General features: G+C 40.3%; 2 protein-coding genes across 2 annotated transcripts in view; one reads left to right on the top strand and one right to left on the bottom strand.

The window, feature by feature from the left end:
- Window positions 1-24,748, top strand: part of dpp7 (dipeptidyl-peptidase 7) — a 196,202-nt gene that overhangs the window by 159,335 nt on the left and 12,119 nt on the right. The gene's annotated exons all lie outside the window — the stretch shown is intronic.
- Window positions 1,796-22,860, bottom strand: noxa1 (NADPH oxidase activator 1). Its single transcript, XM_061037435.1, has 16 exons — window positions 22,707-22,860; window positions 21,575-21,749; window positions 20,812-20,894; window positions 19,122-19,230; window positions 16,729-16,863; window positions 15,006-15,113; window positions 13,739-13,798; window positions 13,614-13,651; window positions 13,389-13,527; window positions 11,794-11,862; window positions 11,364-11,451; window positions 8,108-8,199; window positions 3,843-4,009; window positions 3,269-3,377; window positions 2,645-2,768; window positions 1,796-2,491 (listed from the first exon to the last, which is right to left on the bottom strand). Exons 2-16 carry the CDS (start codon window positions 21,746-21,748, stop codon window positions 2,385-2,387), a joined length of 1,602 nt encoding a protein of 533 aa, XP_060893418.1. The 5' UTR covers window position 21,749; window positions 22,707-22,860; the 3' UTR covers window positions 1,796-2,384.

Below are 24,748 nucleotides of genomic sequence, written 5' to 3'. Positions count from 1 at the left end.
GCCGTCCTGCACTCAGATATCTCTGAGTCTCCAAGACCCTGGTGAGAGTCTTTGAATAGTTGTCTCTTATGAAGCTGTGAAGTTTGGTAGTTCCTGTCCGTCTGCTCCTCTGTGCCCAGTTTGTCCCAGCTCGGTCTCTTCAGACTGTGACTTCAAAGCTGCTGCAGTCTCTCTGTGGCCGTCTTCACTGCCGCTGCCCTCCTCATCAGGATACAGATTAACAGCTGCTCAGTGTCCTCTGTAGCCTTTCAGAAATGTATAAAGATCCCCATTAAACCTCCAGTGCCTTCCAATTTCCCTATTTCATTTCATTTCATTTCATTTGAAATCCTTTTGATATGTGCTTCACCCCTTTACTTTTCACAGCTAATCATTTTCTGATGATTGCAAAAGCTTTCAAACTAAACTCTTAAAAACACTACTCTTTCAGGGGGGCTCTTCACCACATTTACAGATATTGATTATTGGGTATTTATTGGCACTTTTTATATAAGGGTCCTGGGTACTCAACATTGGTGTTCTTATCTTCTTTTTCTTATTGTTTATATGGAATATGGCTCATATATATGTAGTTTGTGGTTGTCATATAAATTATATATATATATATATATATATCATCTCTCTGTTGAAATGTTGATTGTGCTCTGTTCTTATTGTTTCAAAAAGCAACTAAACGTACAAAGAAATCCAGTCCAAGGCAAATTACCAGGAAAATAAAGTGTTTCATATCCTGTCGTATCATATCCTCATAGTGTATCATATCTTATTATACAGTATTGTATCATGTTGTATGATATTGTATCGTAATGATTTTTAACAAATTGTAAGGCATGTTATCATTAGAACCCGACCGATTGATCGGCCAGCCGATATTAGCATATCAAGTGACTATCGGTATCAGCTTTGAGTTTCATTATATTATACTAGCAGTTCTTTTTCCATATAGCAGAGGGCGCTATATGGACTACAACAAGCATCATCACTCTCCAGAGAGTCAAGAGGTGACACACATACATGATCAGTTACTTTCCAGTTGAGTGACAATCTTGTCTTCATTATATATCTTTTCCACAAGGATTGTTTGATAACTGCATTTGAGGGATCAACACAATAAATGTTTATATCTTTATCTATCGCTACAGATCGAAGATAGATCTAAAAAAAAATCTAAAATCAGACAATATATTGGTATCTGATTTTTTTTCCCTCCTTAACATCGATATCAGTCCCAAAAATCAAATATAAGTCAGGCACTAGTTACCTTATTGTATCGTATCATATAGTGATAAATGGTACCATAGTGTATCATGTTGTATCATGTTATAATTGGGCGGCTGGGGCTCAGTTGGTAGAGTCATCTCCCTTCAACCGAAAGATCAAGGGTTCAATCCCCAGCTGAGCAACATGTCCGATGTGTTCTTGGGCAAGACACTTAACCCTGAATTGTGGAAAAGTGGCAGTGTATGACTGGATTAGTGTTGTACTTACTCTCTGATGTACATCGCTTTGGATAAAAGCATCTGCTAAGTGAATTGTAACATTGTCACATAATGATTCCGATCAGCATATTATACCGTAGCATATCATATGGTGTAGTATCATATTGTAACATAGGGTAGTGTATTATATGGCATCATATTGAAGTGTTGTACTTCATTTCATATCATATTGGAGTGTATCATATTGTATCTTAATGTGTATCGTACTGTATAGGGTATCTTAGTGAAGCCCAGTGCTATGTTTCATCTTCCTGTATGTTCTTCCGGAAAGCTTTAAATCACTTGTTGTCACACAATCACATTTCACAAACTGTTTTTATCAAGATTATACACAAGATAATTTTTCACTGAACTACTCTACCAAAAAGTAAACCACTACTTCACTATATACCTCATCGCTTCAATCGTCATTACATCATTGAATTCAGCTAAGGACACACAGAGGTTTAAGGACAGATTTTAATATCTGGATACAGTACAAAAGTGTTTCCTGTGGCACTACAGGGCAACTGCAACTAACTTTGACGATCATTGTAAACCTGAAAATAATATTACAAGATCATTTAGTTGGTACCATTGGATAAAAACATAATGACGTTCAATAATGTCAGTATGAACTCTCGTTTGAATATTAGGAGACAACAGGAATATAACTAACAGAAAAAGAAGCACAGCAGGTTTAATATAAACATACTCTTCAGTACCACAGATATTCTCTGAGTCCCTGTAGCAGCTATACAGCGATAACAAACAAGAAAGATATATGAAGCATGATAGAGTGAATCCTGAGCTCACTGTTTGTCCCTATGGAGGTGTTACTTGGTTGTAAACAGGCACCGTCACAGGTCAACAGGTTTATCAGAGATGCCTGTAACACGTCTGTGTTTATGACAGGCTGTCCAGGCTCTCGGCGATGTTCTCTTGGTAGGCGAAGCAGCTGGGGAAGATGCCGATGTTTCCTGCACAGTGTCCCTCCAGCCACTCCTCATTAACTACCAGAGAGAGAGACACATAAAGAGAGAGAGACATAAAGAGGGGGTGAGACTCAGACCTGAGGTGAGGAGGACACAGTGTGAAAATAAAAGTGCCATAAAGAGACGAAAACACTCTTTATGTTGACTCTGAGGTCGACCTGCAGGCCTCACCGTCACCCAGGATGTCGATGGTGTCTCCCTCGCTGAACTCCAGGTCCTCCGGGCCCTGGGCAGCATAGTCATACAACGCCACCATCTGGTACAGGATGGAACGGTTGGCCAATGGGTCTTCTGTCTGAAGTATTCAAACAAAGTGGGACATTTTTTTGTCATAGCTCTTGATTAGATAACAAGTTGAGAAAAGTTATGATCTCTAAGGAGGAGTGAGAGATTGTGCAAAGTGTCTTGGAGATAGAACGAGTTGCTGAACTGCATTGAGTTGTCTACATTGTTATACTTTTTTTTTGTCCCTCCACTAAGAAAAATTCAACCTCAAGTAATCAAATCCCACAGCCTCTGTAGGGTGCTGTACTAACCACTCTGCTGCCAGCACCCTGGAAACTAATTTAGTATTTTTCTGAAGACTAACATATTTGAATGATGATTGCTTTGATATCTTTTTGGAGTTACAACGTGTTTTTCCTAACATAAGTAATATAGGCCATTCAGTGTGTCGCCCTTGTCATCATTTAAAAGTAGTTTAGTTTAAATCTCACAGGCAGTCAAAAACAACCCCCCACCGGACACATCCTTGCACCTAATGTGTGATCTCATGTCCTGATGTGTTGAGCTCACCTGGCACCACAGGGTGGCCCTGCCGGCCTCAGCCACCTCCTGCATGGTGCGGCCCGGCTCCTCCTCCCCACCCAGAGGTATGAGCGCCCGGGAGCCGTGCAGTTTATGTCTGATGTGAGAAAAAAGAAGAGAGAGGCAGGGGAAGAGGGGGAATGGATTGTAAAATTGAGGGCATCACGGGGGCAAAAATTGGACGGCAGAGAAGAGAAGAAACGGATGATTACAAGCATTAAAAAAGGATGTGATGCATGTTATTTGTTGTTATCAGCTCCTATTTTTATTCTGACAGCCTGAAAAATGAACTAGTGAACTGCTGTTATTAATCCTTAGATGTGTCTTGCAATAAATCTGTGCCGTGTATCTCATAGTGAAGCTCTTTGCAGTCCTAATTTGTTGTTTATTTGCTGCGTTCATGGACTTGTCTCGTGTGCAGCTGCAGCCTTAGTGTTCTTTTTCTCACATCAGATATTAGGCCCACAGGGTGGAGTGGACAAAGAAAAGCATATTTTTAGAAATGCAGCATCACTTGTTGAAATTCAGGGAGACAGAAGTGGGTTGGCAGGCCTGCGGTTACCTGAGGCGCAGCTGAGATGCTGGCTGGCCCAATTTCTGCGCAATCCTCTCCTTCAGTTCGCTGTACGGTGTGTCCAGAGGGACGGACAGAGCCACAGTGTACGTGTAATGGACTTTCACCACCACAGATCCCGCGTCTGCGTCTGCGTCCTGAGCTGAGTCTGCATGCTGGGCACAGAAAGCACCAAAAAAAAAGCACATTTGAAAATAATGCAAACAAAGTTTTCATATATAATTTTTTATCTGTTACAGTCAGATGGTTTTCAAACTTATAAAGCCAAAGAAATCCTATTTGATACACAATCTTTTGAGATCTCTGAATCATCGGTGAGATCATTTTTTCCTTAAATATAACCCCTCTTAAATACAACCGGATACATGCAGGGAACAGATAATCCGCCAGTGGACAGAGAGTGTGCCCCACCACAGGACCCTGAGCACATCAAAAATTATCAGTGGTACAAATTTGATTTTTGCCAAAACTGAAAGAAAAAAGAGATAGAAAACATTTAAAAAATGTACTAATACTAAGAACATTTACTGGTTTGACGCAATATACAATAAACTTACATTTTTAGCTTATTTGACATTAAAATGATGTTGAGATTGTGTGTATCGAATCTGATCCAGCAGGAATTAAAAGTGATTTTGTCCATTTTCATTTTTTGTACTTTTACATATCAAAGTAAACTAATAAATGGCTTATCTATGTAATCTATGATGCATATGACAGGTGTGGACTGTCCACCAGGCGACCTCTTAATTAAATCCAGGTCAGTGTCCAAATTGGGGCCACTAGCAAAATAAAAGCCTAACAGGGGCAGTGCAGCAGTTTCATATTTCATGAACTCACATGAACATGCTAATGTTTCCTGAAAGGGAGAGCTAGCAAAAGTTTTATTTATAAAGTTTGTCGTTGTCACCTTCAGATTAGCCTGTCACACCTGCACACATGGTGCTTCTTCTTTAACCATTCATTTAGCCGAAAATGTGAGTCTCTGCTTCTCTATTCCATGTTCTCCCCGGCTCTTCTTCGTGCACGATGTGAGTTTTGTGTAGTAAAACGGATTCAGTTCTCTTTACCGCAGTGCCATGTAGGAGAAACATTGTACAAATATTTGTTCACCTCCAGTTTGATGTGACACTGAGGCCATCGTCAAGCTGAGGAAACTGAGAATTCATCCTCTGCAGGAAATAAATCCCTTTCTGTCAGTCCTGTCATTCTGAGTCACTTTTATCAGTCTTTTATTGAGTCTCCTGAGTTTGTCCCTTTATCTGCTCTTTTCACAGCCTCACTGCAAAAACTCAGCAAAGCTTTTCTGAATGTTTCTCCCCCTCTGCAGTAAGACTTCTGAATACTCTGCAGGTTCTCTTTCCTGAGTGATCGCTTTATTTTGTTGTACATGTATTTATAATTCATACTTTATAGTTACTTTTCTTTTATGTTTTTTTTCTGAGTTTAGTGTTCAAGCTGCTCCTAATCAAAGTGAGATTCAAAGTGTTGTTTGGTTGATTGATTTTTTCTTCCTATTCTGCACACCTTGCTGAGTGTTTTGAATTCTCCATTTTCACATTAGCAGCAATCATAAATCTTTCCATGTTGAGCCTTCCCAATGTTTTGTACTTTACTCAGGAGAGTATACATTTGTTTCTGCCTGATGATCCTCGAGTTAAGTCTTGAACATCGACGACTTAATGTAGTTTGATTAAGAGCGCTAAAAGTCATCTTGTACAGAGCACGTCTAAACCCTTTAGAGGTCCCAACTATATCTTTGCACTCTTACTCAGGTTCTTTTATTTGTACCTGAAGGTAGAATTGTTTCTCAGCCAGTGAGATCCGACATCCATTATGTCACACAAATTACAAAACAGAAACTACGAAGGGAAACTATTTAAAACCTAATAAAACATGATAAAAAAAACAAAAAAGTGCTCAAGGTTCCACCAATCATGGAATATATGAAATATCAACAACACATCCAATAAAACAAATAAATAACCTCCTGAATTAAGCCAGGGTAAAAATAAATTATGGAATTAGATAATTATATTAATAAATATGTATGAGCAAGTTTATCAACAGCTTGTTCAGTTTAGTCATAGCAGCAGGAACAAAGTATATTTATGAACAGCTTTGTTCTGCACCTTGGGAGTAAAAACCTCCATCCAAAGGGAAGACACTGAAAATCCCAAAGGATGGGAATCATTGTTATTGTTTAAGCATATATAATCCACAATAGTGGACTGTAAAGCAAACTTAATCTGGAAAACAACGGTAATGTTTCATTCTGTGGCTGCAAGTGTGAAAAAAATTAGCACATTTTCTGATACTCCAAGAACGACTTGACTGTTTCATGCCTGAGTTATGACATAATGGAGCAACAATTTGTTTTTGTTTTTTTACTTCTTAGAACATAGACTTTTTTTATAGTCTCAATTTCTATCAAGTTAAAGAACTGTCCACAAGAGTGGACATCCTGCACCGCTTTAATGTGAGAACAGATTACAATAAAGTGTTTTGAGTTTGTCACATGTCCATGTGGTGGATACAATCATTGTGAGTTTCAAGGTTTCTTCCTCTTTGTGTCTTATACAGGAAAAATAAAAACAAAACAAGCTTGATGAGATCAAAGTACCTTGACAGTTGCCTGGAGGTTTCAAGAAGAGCACAACAGCAGACATTTTATGTGAGAGAAAATGTTTCAAAACGTCATGTTGCAAAACTATTATTACCTGCAGCGCTCCTCTAAACCAGAAGAATTTAAAGGATATTCCTGAGCTGCATGTTATTTATGACCTTGTGACCCTTCTCTGAAATTTCTGCTACTCACTCACTCCCTCTCAACAGCACGGTGTGGTTTTAGGTTTTAGAAATAAAAGGAGCTATAGATGCCATGATAACCAAAGATTTTGCCAAGTTTTAACTGCAGTTGATTTAGTCTTTAATATTCATGTCTGTTTGTGCTGCTGCTTGTTTTAGCCTCTTAACTAAACTTGAGCACTGCTGTGTCCCCAGGTGGGACTAGTCTGACTGCCGTAGTACCTTCATTTTTCTACAGAGGGTAGACATTTGAAAAGTTTTCTTTCGGTCATATTTCAAAAAGTCCACATGATTTGATTTTGGAGGTCCAGCAATGTAAATCACTGGGCGTTGTTTTCTCAGTGTAAAACACCTAGCTAACAAGCGAGCCACCTACCGCTAATTTCATTCTCACAAAAACTTAAGATAATGTAAAGGTCAATGTAAGAGTCTTGCACGAATGAACACCACTGTTTACTTCTCCTTTAGAGTGTAGATATAATCTCACTGTGCAAGCTGCTGTTCTGTTTGCGTACAGCAGTGATTCTCAACCTTTTTGAGTCACGACCCTCCAAAATAAAAGCTTTGTGTTTCATGTTATCATGTTATCTGCAGTCACTAACACAGCAAACATGCAGTCTGTGGGAATATCACGACGCACCTGCAGCCTCCTAACAGCACCAAAACAGCCATAGACAAATGATGTCACTGGTACAGGCGACCCCCAGGCAAACAGATGTTACTTCATTTTCAAAATGTCATTCTTTTCTTCTTCTCCACAACAATCTGCCGACCACCAGAAATGATCTTGTGACCCCCTGAGGTTGAGAATCAATGGCCTTCAGGTTAAAGTTTTAGTGCAGACCTGGTCATTAATGGCTACCCCTCATGTCACACTTGTTTCCTCTCTTTCCACTAATTCAACATCATCATAAACGCAAAAATAACTACAATAGATTGTTATAAGAACAACGAAAAATATGTTCAGAGATAGATATAACAAAAAAGACAGCAACACTATAAGAGAAACAAATCAAATACGTTTGAAATCTGCCTGTGGTCTAATTGAAAGAATTCTGCACACATGCATCATTAAACTGGAAAATATTTATATTGTGCAAACTGATTTTCTGATGTGGTATTGTATTATAAAACAAGTCTTAATGCTGGACTTAACTGACGGAAAATAAGTGAGTCACATGATGTGTAAAATTCATTGTGGCTCTAAAACAATATTTATTTCCAGAGGCAGACTCCCTCTGCCTCCTCTGAGCGTCACTGTGACTTAATCGGGACACATCAGCGTTCCCCGGCTAACTTCAACCTCACAAAGCAGTTTTCTTCACATGTCCGCACATCCCGCTATATTTAGATCAGGTGAGACGAGAACGAGCGTGTTTGTGTGTGTTTGTAGTGTGTGTGAGGGAGAAGAACTTTGATGTGATTTCAGATGAATCAGGCTGTACCTGGTCGCTGGCTGCGTTGGCTGTGTACCTGGGAGGCTCGGAGGCTGGCAGCGTTGCGTGGGTGGCGGTGATGTAGGATGGAGGTGGAGTGTCTGTGGAAATAAAGCGTACTGCAGGGAAAACACAGTACAGGTACAGTCTGAGAACACGCAGTACTAATGGCAGGAGAGGCGAGGAGAAGTTCTCTTCCTATTCCATCATGAAGCTGCAGATTTGATTTCACCCCTGCAGCTATTATCGCAGCAGTGCATTCAAAAAAAATACTCACATGTCTGTTTATATATTGAAATAGTTTCTACTTGCTGGAAATATTCCACCTGTTCTGACTTACTGACACATTCTTACATGGCAAAAAGCTGCCAGAATATTTAAAAAGTTATCCTGCTGCTGGCTTTGCTTCTCTGACTTAAAGGAAGAATGTGCAACTTTTTGATCCAGTAGATGTCGCCCCTTGAGCACCAGCATGAAACCAAAACAAACTGCTGTTTGGAGACACCTCCGCTATTCTGAAGCCTCTGCTCTCCTCCATCAGCTCATCTCCAACCTCTCTCTACTCGCTTTCACACAAAGGAGTTATGAATTAGAATGCAAGATAATTAAGCACCATTAAGCGCAAGCTGCAGACAAAATTGTCCTTTGCTCTTGCTGCAATCACCTGTGTCCTGCATTGTTGTGTTAGCAGGCTAATGTTAGCACACTTTGGTTAGCTCATAGCTTCATATTGCACATAAGTTGATGTGGAATGACAGTGATCTAAAGACACTTATGTAACATCCGAATAAGCAGTGAGTATGTTATTCTTCTTTTCTCTAGTCTTTGACTAAAACAGCTTTAATACACAAGGTCGTCCCGTACATGTAAACATGATGTAAACACAGCTCCAACAACAATACAGCTGGCGGGACTCATGCTTCTCACTCATTGTATACAGTCATGACTCAGATAGACATTTACAGAGGATATATTTGATTTCTGATGTATTTATGTGTAAAATGTTACATACTGCCTTTAAGGTCAAATATAACATTACATTTAAAGGTCCCATATTATGCTTTTTCTGGTTTTATATGCTCTTTAGTGTGTTTTCCAAGTGTCCTGTGCATGTTTAGGCACATCTATTTGCAAAAATTCAAAGTCCGCAGAAACGCGGCTTGTCCTACGTCCTACGTCGTCCTGTTAGCTGTAGCATTAGCTGCATATAACGCTCGGTTCTAGACCCCCTCGATAAAAATTTGTCAGTCCAACGTCATTGTCAGTGTGAGATCACTGATCTAAGCCCAGCAGCTCATGTTGTATGCCCGTTAACTTCTGTAGCACGCCCACGATATGCCATAGCCTGCGGTAGCACAGTAGTGCTAAGGTGCTAATGTTTTTGCTCCCCGGCCCTCGGAGCCAGAGTGGCTGAGCGACTGACCAATTACGGCAGAGCCGACAGGCCGACCAATCAGATCAGACTTGGCACACGTGGGGACTCTGAACGTGGGCACTTCAGAGCCTTAGAGAGAGTCAGAAGCGAGCCGGTGCATGGAGCGACAGTGAAAACAGACACTTTTTTATAACTTTAGCTTTTGTGAACATACTTTAGTAGGTACATAGATTAAATATATAAACCCCAAAAGGGCATAATATGACCTCTTTAAACATTGCATTGTGGGATTGTAAGCAGAGAGGTGTGTGCATGTGAGCTTTCTTCGGGGTAATATAAAACTTATAAACAACAAGAAGCATCTGGAATATTCTGCTTGAAAGAGTACAACTACATAATGTGATAGATGAGAGTCTCATTAAGGTTCCCACAATAGCAGAGTAAATAAAAGCTGAGGTAATACAAACATCTAACTGGTTAATTCAAGTATGATCATTTCTCTGCATACCTGACAGTGTATGACAGTCAGCATAGTGCAGCTTTATTTATGTCTGACTCGTCTAGTGAGAATCGGAGGAAAAAGCAGGAGACATCTGGAACTTATTCATTTCAACTGGACTCTTACTGGTGAGTCCCAAAATGCTTTCCACTCTACATCACTTCTTCAGAATATAGTTAATGTATGCATGCAATGTCAGATGTTGGTGCCCCCTTGTTTTTATCTCAAAGCTGTTTCAAAGTGATGGCTCTGTACATTAAACTTGTGCCATATTAGGCCCTGACCACACAAAACACCCACACCCAAAGTAATGAATCATTTATGATTGGAACTAAAGTCCGGCACTGCTGCAAAAAAAAGACAAACAATCAAAACTCAACAGCCTCAGCCCTCTATATTTATCCCTGCATGACGTCTCTCAACATGCAGGTGTAAACACTGGCTGATGTGTGGCTATTCTTAATATAAGTCTGTTTAAATGATTTCCTGAATGTCGTCATATACTTATATATATTTGTTTGTCTGTCCTCTCCTCTAAACTATTTAGAGTGTTGTAGTACTGGAAAGGGTTAACAATATACTCTCTGTGTTACTTTTATCTATGAAAATCAGGGGAAAAATTACTAGTCCCGGGGGTAAAATGCAAGATGGAGGATTTATTATTAAAAATATGAACTGTATCTGTAAATATTAACTGTGTACGTAAAAATAATACATTTTCGGGGGAAATATCCAGAAGACGGTCCAGAAAACTGTCCATAGGGCCGAGACGACTCACCTTGTTTGTGTCAACTAATCAAATGTATACAGTTAAAAGAGCTGAATGTAGCATCATTTTCCCTTAATTTTACTGCACAAAATGAAGCTGCAACACATTTTTGTGAGCGTAGCTTCCTTTGTCTACTACTATATTTCATCTTTAATCAATAAAAAATCACTTTTGCTGAAATAATTATCATTAATTAGGAAATAAGGGACCCATAACATAAAGCTTTCTCAGTCTGTCTGCTACCTGTTCAAACTTGATTCTGACACCTTTCTCTTTGTGTCCTGCTGCACAAACTAAAGGTATTAAGCACCTAAAACTATCAGCAATTGACTCATTAAATCCTTTTCTCTCTTTGAATAAATTCAATGCATCAACAACTTGAATGCTAGGTACATCCAAATCAAACACAACCTTCTAGTAAAGATGAATCGTCAGAGCCAGACAGACAGTACACATCAGAGATATTACTGTGACCCTGAAATGATCCGTTATGAAAGAGACGTGCTCACAGGAGCCGATCAGAGGGAAGAAGGTCGGGAGGTCTTCCTCTTTTAAAGCAATAAGATTTCACAGAAAGTAGTAGACGGAGAGGACCAGGAGGAGGAGTGTGATGCATTTTTACCCCGAGGAGGAGCTGCAGAGCTGGGCTGGGCCTTTGGGCGAGTCGGTGGTTTCAGTCCAGGTGGGAGAGGGATCCCACTGGGAACTTTCTGCAAATGAAGACGCAACACGAAGGTTAGTCTAACAGCAATTCATTTCAAAGGTGAAAAATAATTGCAATTTCCTCCCAGCAAGAACCTAAGTATGTAGCTGAAAGGAGCAGAGTGACCCTTTTTTTTAGAGAGTTTTTATGTATTTTCCCTGACACTGCAGCTTTTCCTGCAGGTCCTCAGGGGTAAAGAGATAAAGCTCTGCTCAGCATCTGAACAACCTTTAATGTGCCGCTATTACACCTCCCAATTGAAATCATGCCTGTGTATTCTCTTGAGATGAGCCCAAATAGTCGAACAATGCATCATAAAGTGAATCAGAACATGAGAAAAATACACTACCTTTTCCTTTTTGCCTTTGGATGACTTGACATCTGCAGGATCAAGCAGGGACATGGGCAGAAGTCCTCTCTGAAAGAAAGATCAGACACTGAATGACGACAAACATCGATTTAAAATAAAACAACTCACAAGCCAACAGGGTTGTAAAAGAAGATGTGTTATCATCGTCAAATATCTGTTTACTAGATCTGTAAGTGATCAGTTTGTAATTTACACATCAAGCAGTTAAAAATCAACATGATCTTTCATATGGAGTCTTATCAAGTTCTCTTTTAACCCTGGTTTGGTCTCCGCCCTCTGCAGAGAAAGCTATCTGGCCATTCAACGTCTCTAAATGCTCCGCTGTATTTATCATTAACTGTCATCTGATCCCCAGCAGGCAAAACAATAATAACAAATAATAACTTCTTTTTTTTTTATATTATTTTTTGGGCTTTTGTGCCTTTAATTGAGAGATAGGACAGTGGATAGAGTCGGAAATCAGGGAGAGAGAGTGGGGAAAGACATGCGAGAAAGGAGCCACAGGCCGGACCCGAATCCGGGCCGCTCCCCGGAAGACCATAGCATCTACACATGGGGCGTGCACACCAACCACCACGCCACCAGCGCCCCTAAGAAATAATAACTTAATATAAACAGCTGCCGTAGATTGTGTGTGTGCATGTTTTGTGTTTGTTTCTCCCTCCACCCTACTGCTGCTGGTGAGTGAGCTCAACTAGCAGTCAAAAGCCCTGTTTCCACCAAACGGTCTAGTTCAGTTCAGTTCAGTACGGTACCCATTTATTGTTGTTTCCATAGTCAAAAGTTGGGAATGGTACCAAAATAAGGGATCCTTACCGTCCTACTTTTTTTCACCGATCCGACTCTAATGGTACGGTTGGCTGTGGAAACGCAAGCAAGATCAGGGTTTACCGTACCGAACTGTACCAAACTGTACTGAACCAAACCGGACCGCTTGGTGGAAAAGGGACTTTTAGGTCCTCAGCGATCGTGTGGAAGCTGAGCTGATCTTACTTCTTCAGTGGAAGAAGGGTGTTGTAGTTTCTCTTGTTAATTAGACATTTTTTTTGTTTGTGTTTCATCATGTCAGTTTTTGGTTTCTCTTGTTTTGAAAGAAGCTTGTTTTTAGTTCAATTGTGTATCCACTTTAAGTTGTTAATAAATAATTTGTTAGTTTTCCCCGTTCACCGCCTTTTATTCTTCATCCCAGATTTTAAATTTTTATTGTAACTCCACTCATCCCCATTTCGGGGAACATAACAAGCTCCTCTAAAAACAGAGATTTTAGAATGACAAAGAAAAATGATTCACATAAGGCAACACAAAAACAGAAACCAGAACAATAAGTCCAAACATAAGCAAGAAATAACCTCAAGGTACAGATCAGATAGAGCAAGAAGACAAAAGATGTTTAATCACAGAGAGGAAATGAGAGGACGAAAAAGAAGACGGTAAAAGACATGAAATCAAAACAATATAAGAATATTAATATAAATACATTGGAACATTTCTCAGGAATAACAAACACACATTCTGTGGGTAAAGATTTCCACTGCATGTTCGGCTCATTACAGATTCAGCCTCTCTCTCCTCACCTGTCCGTCATAAATGACGGTTGCCATCCCGTCCCTGTCCTCCTCTGCGAATAAAAACACCATGGCCCCCCCTGGCACAGTCAGCTGTCCGGGGCCCCGAGCCATGTAAGGGGTCTGCAGACGCATGTACCGAGAATCCCTGAAATGAAGCGTTTGCCGGTGTTATCTCCTCTCTGTGTTATCAGCTCAGAATAATACTTTAACTTTGTGACAGGTGATACTCACTGAGGTCCGTCCACTTTGGGTTCATAGAAACCAGGTTTCTGATGGAGAAGAAGAACAGAGTTACTGAAGGGACTTAGTGATAACATTATTATTTATTATTCATGCTGACACTGTGATCCTTTTACCTGCATCCTTAAAGGTTCAAAGCCTCCGAAGTCATCATTGGGAATCATGGAAGAAATCACCTGAAAGCAGAAAATTTTACTTAACTTAATTATCTATAACTTCAGATTTCACTTCTATGTAAAAACATGTCATACTTCAATGTTCTATATTTTAATGATGGTATCAAACAATATGTGTGTGATTCAAATTAATTACATCCTCTTTCTCAAGCAGAAAGCAGCTCGTCAGTGCTCTGGGGCAGAAATATTTTCCTCAAGTCAAGACAATATTTATGGCAGGATTAAGAGAAGTCAGTTCTTGTGTTCCCTCACAGTGACAGCAGAGCATCTATTAGCATTAACCCACAATCTCCCCCTCTCTGGGTTTTCTTTCTCAGATGGGATTCTGTAGAAGCACAACTTGGGCTCATCCTCAGTTTGTGCATCTAACTAAACAACAACAACTTTCATAAAAATAAAAATAAATGGTTAAAAGACATAGTGGTGGGGGCGCCCCATGTTCAGAGGCTGAAGTCCTTGAAAGCGAACGGCCCGGGTTTGAATCTGACCCGTGGCTCCTTTCCTGCATGTCATTCCCTACTCTCTCTCTCTCTGTATCTAAAGAAAGGCATACAAAGACCAAAAATAATAATAATAATAATAAAAACAAAACTGGTTAAGAAACATACTCAGACAACTCAGACAGGCAACTTCTCGGTAGTGCAAGTTACAGCAGTAGAAAGTCTTTCCTGCCAGGTGGGCGGTGACATCACATGAAAACTATGAATATCCTGCATTACACAGGTTATCTGTAAGGGACTATGTTGAGTTCCAATTTAAAGCTTGGACTGCTTCATCATGTCTCTTGATTTTATTTTAACTTAAATCACAAATCACCTTCAGTTTGAAGCAAGATTCAGGTCCATCACACATTGTGCTGCTCTGATTATTTGTAGCCTCAAGGAGACATTTTGGCTTTTTGAACCCATAAACTGAGAGGTTACAGACTCAGTTGCATTTTCAATTTGCACAAATGCTCCAACTGTTCTGGCTGGACCGACTTGTTGATATGTTGATATATAGTTTATTCTGAATGATGTGGCTCGATCAGCGGCTTTTATCAGACTTGCATACGAGAGAAGAAATGCAGCTGGTAGGGGGGGTCTCTGAGTAAATCTGTTGTGTTCCACTGACACGTCACCTTTGGTTTATTCTTTCTCCCAGCGTGGCAGAAACATCTAACCATACACCTACTGTACAGAAAGCATTGATGATGGGGTCTCTCTACCTTTGCTTTGCCCAGGAAGTCTCTTTGCTGCAGCTGCTCCACTTCCTGTTTCCTGGGACGAAACACCACCCCCTCCGGCACCAGCAGAGGAGCCAGAACCTCCTCCCTCTGAGAAGAAAAAACAGAGAACAAAGAATATGTATAGACATGTAATTACCTTTTCCCCCAAGTTTAAAATCACTGATGTAAGTCAGAATACTATCAATAAATGGTCAAAATCATGTTAAGAACAGCCATTAAAGAAGCATTGAAACGTCAGCACTGGACTTCAGAGTCAGCTCTCACTTTGTTTTCTGTTTGTATCAGGTATGTAACAGTTTCATTACATGTAGCTCTAGCAAGAGTCGGGTCATGAATTTATATATTCTATATTATGTTGGTTTTATTGTCCATCCTCATTTGGAATGAACTTCTCCATGCATGCTCACCCTGTCATCAGCTGTTCTCATCACCTGGTCACATCCAATAGCTCTCCACTCCCTCATTGTTAGCCTTTCATATTGCTGATGGCTTAAAAAAAAGAAGGATTTGTCTTCCTCCCGGGCATTTATGCCATCGTTCTGTGCGTCCCTCCACCTCCCCATAAATACCCAGTCTTGGCAGTTTAACAAGCTTCATACTACTAGACAACTATTCCACAAATCTGACAAACTCTGTATTCAATGAGAGACATTTGAAAGAAGTGCCTTCCCTGAGGCTATTCTGCAGTTTGAAAGTGTTATTGTGTTCATGGTTGATTTGTTATCTAAAGGTTGTTTCAAATGTTCTCTGCCCTGGTTACTATGAGCACATACTTTTTCTAACGACAATTGGCAGTGTGAACTCGATTATGAATGAGATGAGCATAAATATAACCTGGTGCCTCATCACTCCAGAGATCAACGCTCCTGCTGGCTGTGACTTTTGATCCTACGCAGCAGACATTCCTGCTGCGGGAACTACACCACCTGCACTCACTTTACAATGACACACATCTTGCAGAATACACTTTACCTTGTTTTTCTAACACTAATATGTGTCTCTAGTCTGTCTACAACCCCCCAATAATGAGAAAAGTCCATCCTCTCACGTCTTTTGCCTTCTCCACTTTTCATAAAATGTGTGCTCAAACAGGCTGTTTGGAGATTTACCCTTCATGACATCACAAAGGGCAGTAACCCCTCCCCCAGGTGGGTGACACTCCCACAGCTAGGTGTTTGTTCTGTCCTCTGAGTCTGCCTTCTCACCGTAAACAATAGTGCATGGAGTGAGAAAGCCAGAGTCACACCCCCTTCAAGAGGGGCGTGGTCAGACACAGCTCATTTACATTTAAAGGTACAGACACAGAAACAGCCTGTTCTGAGCAGGGCTGAAATAGAGGGGTTTATAGGCATGATCAAATACAGGATCAGAGTGGATTTAGAACAAGAAACGTCACCGATATGTTTTAGGGCGCTCTGAGACTTATTTAAACTTGTTGAAAAGGAGGAGAATATGTGACCTTTAAATGGGTTAATTGTCCTTCATTATGACTGATAAATGGCACACCAACTGGACAAGTTTACATTTGATTGAATCTTAAAGGAAGTGAAGATGGCTCAAACTTTCCTCACCTAGTAGAATAATCTTGTTACTGCTGTTGTTATGGTAACATGGCAGTTACGAAATACAGCTCTACATAGAGATATGGCACAAACAGTTCAAGAGCAGTTGATTTTGGACATTTTTCACCACAGCGACTCACCATGACGCTGTCCAGAGCCGCCTCTATGTTCCCCCCTCGAACTCCCCCTCTCTCCTGGGATGCTGACAGCAGCACCTCCCTCGACTGCTCCCACTGGCCCATCCGACAGTAGACAGCTGCGGCATTATACAACACCTAGGGGACGCATCACATTTAGAAATTTCAGTAGCAGCCCATTAATATTCATCCATTTTTACTGCATGTGTCTACACTCACTTTTACTTCATCATTTACACACAGAGAACTGTTTTGTGCAGGAACAAGTACCACAGACTGAATCATCATTTAGCTAAAGATTTTGTCTTTCCAAACTCTCTTTTTGGTTTTGGAACAAAAACACCCCATGCACTGAGTTATTAAGACACTGGAGAGTGAAGCTATCAGCTAACACTTGTCAGCTCCAAAAGGTAGAAATCAGCAGAGCAACATGTCTGTGAATAAGATGCTTCTATTCAAGCTGTGATTTAAACAGCCAGAGACCTGTGCCAGTTTCACTAGTTTGAAGAAAAACAGCCTCAGACATGTTTTGCAGAATTAATTCATTTGAGTGCTTCATTTGAGTGCTTCATTTGAGTGCTTCATTTGTCAAATTCACACGTACGATGTACTCTCTAAGAACTAAGGTTTTCAAATGATTTGTCCCTGAGGAGCAATGTTCTACTCACAACTATTTATTTGCCTTAAAGGAAGTCTTTCTTGAACTGAGGTTCATGAAGGTTTTGGTGTCAGACTAAAGGATATATTGTAGAACCCTCACAGGACTACGGGGTTATGTAGGTGCAACGCTTATTAAAAGACAAGTTTTAGAGCATCCTAGACGGGTTCTAGATGATACACTTGAAATATAAAAGGTTTCTATAGACTTTTTCACATATTCACTCCAGAAAGTTCCACCTCACAGCAGGAGCCTTTCCCTGTCAGACGAGTGAGGGGGTCTCAGGAGGCAAGACGTGACGTAAAAAGATTAGCGCAGAAATGGCAGACAGAGCAACAGAGTGCTATTATGCTATTATTAAAATGTCTGCCTTTAAATCAATGCTTCGTGTTCTTCAAAACATTTGCTGTATGAACTAAAGAGTGAAGAAGAACATAGAACAGAAAACATAATGAAGCAGTTGTGTTGCTTGCATCGAGATTGCTTCGTTTGCAGGATATTCAACATCATCACACCCTCCGTCTCCTTGTGTTGAGTTTAAAAAGGGACATTTTACTGGAAAGCTGGCAGGAAAAATTCTGAGTAATTTCAAATTTGGCCATTTGCATTCACACATGCAGCTTTGACGGCTGAATTGTAAAATACAAGAAACATTCCAGTGATGGTTTGAAAGTGATAAAACACTTGAACCGGGGTAGCCTACAGATTGCCATCACTTAAACATTTTTCTGAGAGCGCCCTTCCTGGACTCTAAAAGCACATAATAGAACATCTATCAGCAGAGTTAATGGATGTAAAAGCATTTAGCTTCACCACAGACAAAAGGAGCTTTGACATTACTGCACAGTGCAGCGATACAAGACAAGCTACAAGCTACATGCTACAAGCTACAAGCTACAAGCTACAAGCTACAGGCTACAAGCTACAAGCTACAGGCTACAAACTACAAGCTACAGGCTACAAGCTACACACTACCAGTTACAGGCTACAAGCTACATGCTACAAGCTACAAGCTACAAGTTACAGGCTGCAAGCTACAGGCTACATTTGACTGATTCCATCATGCCTAAAATGTAAGTAACACAAATATGCTTTACGACAAGTTTTTTGCAATTTAGCAACCATTGTTTTCCCTTCATTATCATCATCAGTACCATCTTCATGCATGCCTTAGTACAGCTCATGTAATCCACTCTACAACCAGTGTAAATAAGTTCAGTTTGTTTATGAAATCAGCACATCTTTTTTATCAAATCAGATCCGGATCAATGAGGCCATGGCTTCATTTTTAACGATATTCAGAGTTCAACAAAAGAAAATCCCGCTGATGAGTTAAAGTGCCTCCCACTCTTTACACCTTAGCTTCGCTCTATCTGTCTGCAGGTGCATCGTGTCTAGGAGGCTGCAATGTGTCTTATCCGTGTTTCAGAAATATGTGCTGTTGTGTAACCTCGTCTTAGCCTGCATCAATAGGGCTTTGTATGCTCCCAGGTGTGTGTGACATTTCAACCACACAATGGAGGTGATGATGATTCAGCTCAGTTCGCTCTGTTTTCATTCCACATCACTGACAGAGCTCACGGGATCTGATTTCCTTTTCATTTCATTTTGTCAAAAAAAGCAGACTGAAGGCCGCGGTTTACCTGTATCCATGCAGGTGTGTGAAGCACCCTGTGTGTGTGTGCGTGTGTGTGTGTGTGTGTGTGTGTGTGTGTGTGTGTTAGGCTGAAAGTCAGACCTGCCAGCTGAACAGTTTGAATCGTAGTCCAAGCTGTCTGTAGTCGATGACCATGTTTCCTCTCATGTGTTTCTGTGCCCAGATACAGTCCGACAGAGCCTCTTCCAACCTGCACACACAGACAAACAGAGAGATACTGTCAGTTATAGATGGAAAATGCTTTAAAACTAGAATTCAGCACCTGAATGTCTGTACAAACGCAGGACTCTGTGATTTTACAGGCCCAGAAACTTCCTGGAGTTTTCAAATGATTACTAGCAACCCCGCAGTGATGAAAAGTCTCCAGGAAGTGAAGGTCAAGACCAGAGACGGTTTTTACACAACAAATATTTCATGCTTTGACGGTGGAACTTTCCTTTACAAGACGATCTGATTCAAAACTGGATTCATGGGCTACGATCACATTCATTAACAATCTGTTTGAATAAAGAGCGATTTCATCCGATTCATCCAAAGCAAATTGATAATGGAATTCCAAGAACTGTTATTTTGCTTTATGGAACTGAGAGAAAATGGGGGGAAATGTATCATTTAAAAATAACATGTCTTCTGTTTTGTTAATTATAAATCAGAGAGCATCTAACTTAAAATATTCTAGCTATGAGCGAGGAAGGGACAGAAACTTTGATCTTAATGAGGAGGTATGGTTGACCCTGTCAGTAGGGATGACATATTTTTTCAGAAACTGTGATTGGTTGATCTCAAAAATAGAGAACATAAAAAGAGCTTGCTTAAACTTGCTACACACTTGACGATTCTAACAACATGCAGACCACAGACTTAAGGACATTTTCAACTGATTTTTAACATCATAATCCTCCTAACGCACACACTAGAGCAGTGTTTTTCAAAGTGGGGGTCCAGACCCCCTGGGGGGGTCTCCAGAGAGTACCAAGGGGGTCGTGAAAACTTGGAGGGAAGAGAGAGTACAATGGAACAAGAATAAAAAACATATTACAGTATTTGTATAGTAATGTATTATTAGATGTTATTCATAAATGCATATTTAAATATACAGTACATACATTTTTGTATTTTTGTGTGATTGACTGGCGAACAGTCCAGGGTGTACCACGCGTCTCGCCCCCGAATGGGAAAAATGGTAAAGAAAATGGATGGATGAATGTTCTACAGTGGTTCAGTTATGAAGTATTTGGGTTGCAGCTGTAGGCTGTAACATACAGGTGTAGCTTTGTGTTGAAGTGAAACTTAATTAACGCATCAGACTTCTTGCCTTGCATTTTCTCTTCACACTATTGGCGCTCTGACAAACACTAGTGAACACCACGACAATCTGCAAACATGATTTTTTTTTTAATCTTACATCTAAGAAAAGGGAGAAGGGGAAATCTCCTGGAAAGACAAACATTTGAAAAACATGGTCTTTTCTTATTTCTATTTCTGTCTCCCTTGTCTTGGTTATATTACTAAAATGACAACCATTCTCTTCATACTGTGTAAGAATCCTGTTTGTTTCTCATGTAATTACTCTATGCTCTCTTTACTGAACATCAGCTGCCTTGTATTTGACTGACATTACAGGATAGTAGCACAATGGTTTTCACTCCTATCTCAGTATTCTCTATGGTGAGTTGTTTAAAAGACACTCTGCGACACTGACATGTCTGTCATTGTGTCACAATAGTTTCATTGTTAGTCTTTAATATATATGGTGTATCTATCCTCCTACCTGTCAATCTGCATCATCACAGCTGCTCTCTGGAAGAAACCCACTGCTAGACGTTGATCCTTGGAAATGGTGAGGTCTAAAGCCTGGACATCACAGAGATGAGGAGACAGGTTAAAGTTCAAGTTGGACACTGAAAGCCTTTCAATATGCTTCATTTATTTATTATTATAATTGTAAATTGTAATTTTAGACCTGCTGACCTCGGCTGTTATGATTATTTACATCAACTGATTATCATACTTTGCTGTTCCTGCTTAAATTACTCATACTTTTACCATTATTATCACCGGCATTGTTGCCATACATCTGTATATCTGTTACATCTGTCATTGTTGCTCTGTTTGTTTGTTCTATCCCTCTCTCTCTTTCTCTCACACAGTCGCAGCATATGGCTCTTTAACATGAGTCTGGTCCTGCTCGAGGTTTCTGCCTGTTCAGAGGAAGTTTTTCTTTGCCCACTATAACGTTGCTAAATGTTGTAAACAATAAAACAAAGAGTACCGTCTAGACCTGCTCTTGAGTGTCTTTTTTGTAATGTGTGACTGATAAACACTAGAATACAACATGTGGAGTTTTAATACCTCTGGCTACTTCAACTTTCCCAGTCCAAGAAGACTTCCTTATCCCCTGCCCGCACTAATAGCAAAGAAATCATTCATCGACTAAAATGGCCACCATATTGGCTTTTAAATCACAGTCTTCCATTCGAATCCCCCCCCACAAACACACACATTGAACCCCTTTACACACTCATGCCACAGACCTTCATGGCCAGTTCCAGCTCTCCCAGAGCCAGGTGAGCTGATGCAGCATTAAACAGAGTGCGAGATGAGTGTTCACTGATCTGATCCAGTTTAGCCAGAGATCCTTCCCAGTCCTTGGCGTCCACCGCCTGCACCGCCTCGTCCCACAGCCGCAGTAACTCCGTGTACAGCATCCTGCAGACAGAGACAGCAGGAGAGTAAGTGAAGGTGGAATGACAGGTGAAGTGTTAATGATAGGCTGAACTACACTCTTACAACTTAGCTGGTAACAAGATTACACATTTCATTTGTCCCCTCAACAGCCTCAGCCAACCCTGTGATATTTCTATAACCACACCTCCATTACCATAACACCAATGACCCAGGAATGATAGACTTATTGTTTGTTGTGGTGGTATCAAAACAGGTATTGGTATGATTTGATTTTTACTATCGAAGTTTCAAATTCTTGTAATGGACTGCTTTAAAAAACTCAAACTTTGTGTTACAACCTCAAATCAAACCATAACAATGAATTAAACTTGGTAATATCTGAACCTTTTTGGAATTTGATTTGTTTTTAAGGCTTTTACAGTTGATTTCCCTTTTGCAAATTTGACCTTTACTATGAGAGTCATGACTTATAGAGAAACAAATATATATACATTAATATTACAGGCTCACTAAGGGCCCGTCCTCCCCTGGGGCCCATGGCACTGGGGCACTTTTTCCCCCCAACTTCTACGCCCGTTTCAACAAATAATAAAAAGTTTGCCTGTGAAGAAGTGGTTAGTTCTCGCACAAAGAGGCTGTAGTCCTCAAAGCGGGCGGCCCAGGTTCAAATCTAACCTGTGGCTCCTTTCCCACATGTCATTCCCCACTCTCTACTTCTGACTCAATCCACTCTCCTGTCTCTCTAATAAAGGCATACTAAGCCCAAAAATAGAAAAAATAAAATACATATAAAAGTTAAGGAAGAGGGAAAACTTTAAAGTGCTCAGATGTTAATCAGGAACAGTCTGTGTATTTTTCCTGGAATACTTCCTTGTATTGTGGCCAGCCCTTCACTGCACATGTCGCCCAGTTCACTTCATAGAAAGCTGAATAATAATCAGAGAAAAGTTACAAATCCTCAACATTCAGACGTCTTACCTGTTGCTCCTGAGTGGCAGTCAGGTGAGAGATCAGTGTGTGTGTGTGTCTGCTCTGCCTCCTCCGCTCTGAGCCGACAGGGAAGTGAGGCTGAGAGAAAACCGGCCTCCTCCTGAGTCTCCACCCTGCTGTCACAAGGAAGTCCTCCATCCACATTCCCAACACTCACACACACGCGCGCGCACACACACACACACACACACACACACACACACACACACACACACACACACACACACACACACACACACACACACACACACACACACACACACACACACACACACACACACACACAGACTAAAAAAGGTAGAGTAATGACTAAAGGACACACACACATGAGTCACACAGGGTTTATTTAAACCTGTTTGACCTGATAACCCCACCGGAGATTATATCTCCTCGTTAGAATAGATTTTATTTCAACATGAGTTTTTCCAGCAGAGGTTGTGTGTGGGATTTTTCTGCATTCATTCACATCATCTCTGTGTCACGTACACTAAGAATAGGCGCAAACAGATGAATGGTGCAGGTGGGAGGTGAAGAACTGTCCAGGTTACTGTTTTCCTAAACACAATCCACTATGACTCTTGTATTGTTATAAAAGGTTTCTGTAGTAAGTCTCATAATAATGAGTCATTCCACAATGATATCACTCTGTATGAAGCTGTAGTCGATCTCTTAGGTTTACATAATAGGATATCTGAGCAAATTAGAATCTTTCTTAAGTGACCTTTGACCTCACTTTACAAGGAACATGTCAGAGAAGGAAGTCAAGGGGAAAACGTCGGGTTTCCAGTAGACGAACATAAAGTAATACGGTTGGGTTGGCATAAAAATAATAAAGTCAACAATCAAGGAAATCCTCCAACTAAAGGTGTGCTTTGGTGTTCATGTTGCAGCTCCTTCAGCCAACGCCTCATCCCCCCCAGGTGCAAAACAGAGTGCTTCAGGCGCTCCTTTGTGCCCACTGCCATAAGACTGTACAACAGCAGCCTATGACATCAATAACAGTCCATCCTTGACACAAAACTTCACCCCCATAAAACACTACCCACATGACCTGCTTCATTATTATCATTGTATTATTATTATTATTATTTAGGTCAATATATATATACATATATACTGTACATTCTATACATTTTTATTATATTATTATACTAGTCCATATTATATAACATTTCATTATATTACACTATATTGCTCATATTGCACTATATTATATTATATTATACTACATTATATTATATAACTGCACTCTGCATTACTGTGGTACAACACTGCCTCTCTTCTCTGCTGTTTACATTACTTGCTGCTATTTATTTATCATACCAAGTCACTTTAATCACTTGTCACTTTATCTTGTCATTCTCTGCAAATACTGTCTCAGTTCTCAGTTCCCCCCAGTTACCTTCATCATTCATTTTGTACTGTATATACCCCCTGTTTTTATTTTATTTTTTTATTTATCTTATCTATTCTGTTTAATGTGTATTTTGAGCTTTCTTGTCTGTGCTGCTGTAACACCCGAATTTCCCCTCTGGGGATCAATAAAGTATTATCTTATCTTATAGCATGCACAGTGTGACTCCACTTATCAAAAAACAACACATGATATCAAAATATAGCACTGCCCAAACACTACATTTTATTTGATTATTCAGTTATTTCATTTTATTTTACTCTATTTCCCCTTTAAGATGAGTATGAGTACTTTAGGATGAGTACGATGAGTACGATGAGTATGATGAGTACGTCTTCCATTGTTTTCCTAAGATCTTGACTTACTTACTTACTTACTGTTGAACAACAACACGAGAGAGGTCTGGGAGGGCATGAAAACCATCACAGGCTGCAAGAAGAAAGATAACAACACAGAAGATGGGGACCCTGTGAGAGCAAACCAGCTCAACCTGTTTTTTAACAGGTTTGACTGCCAGGCCACTGCAGCGAGTGTCTGCCCCCCCAGCACCTCTCTTCACATCCCCACCTCCCCTGACGACAACACCACCCATACTGCCACCAGGACAAAGACAACA

The sequence above is a fragment of the Labrus mixtus genome, chromosome 5 (assembly GCF_963584025.1).
Source record: "Labrus mixtus chromosome 5, fLabMix1.1, whole genome shotgun sequence".
Taxonomy (NCBI): domain Eukaryota; kingdom Metazoa; phylum Chordata; class Actinopteri; order Labriformes; family Labridae; genus Labrus; species Labrus mixtus.
This window is presented reverse-complemented; position numbering and strand designations above follow the sequence as displayed.

What these genes read in the sequence shown, in the direction of transcription:
- noxa1 (XM_061037435.1), bottom strand. Translation starts at nt 21,748, where the DNA reads ATGCTGTACACGGAGTTACTGCGGCTGTGGGACGAGGCGGTGCAGGCG. An exon ending in CGGCTCTGGACAGCGTCATG is followed by an intron (nt 15,114 to 16,728) that starts GTGAGTCGCTGT and finishes TTTTCTTCTCAG; the next exon opens with AGGGAGGAGGTTCTGGCTCC. An exon ending in CCCAAAGTGGACGGACCTCA is followed by an intron (nt 13,528 to 13,613) that starts GTGAGTATCACC and finishes GCTTCATTTCAG; the next exon opens with GGATTCTCGGTACATGCGTC.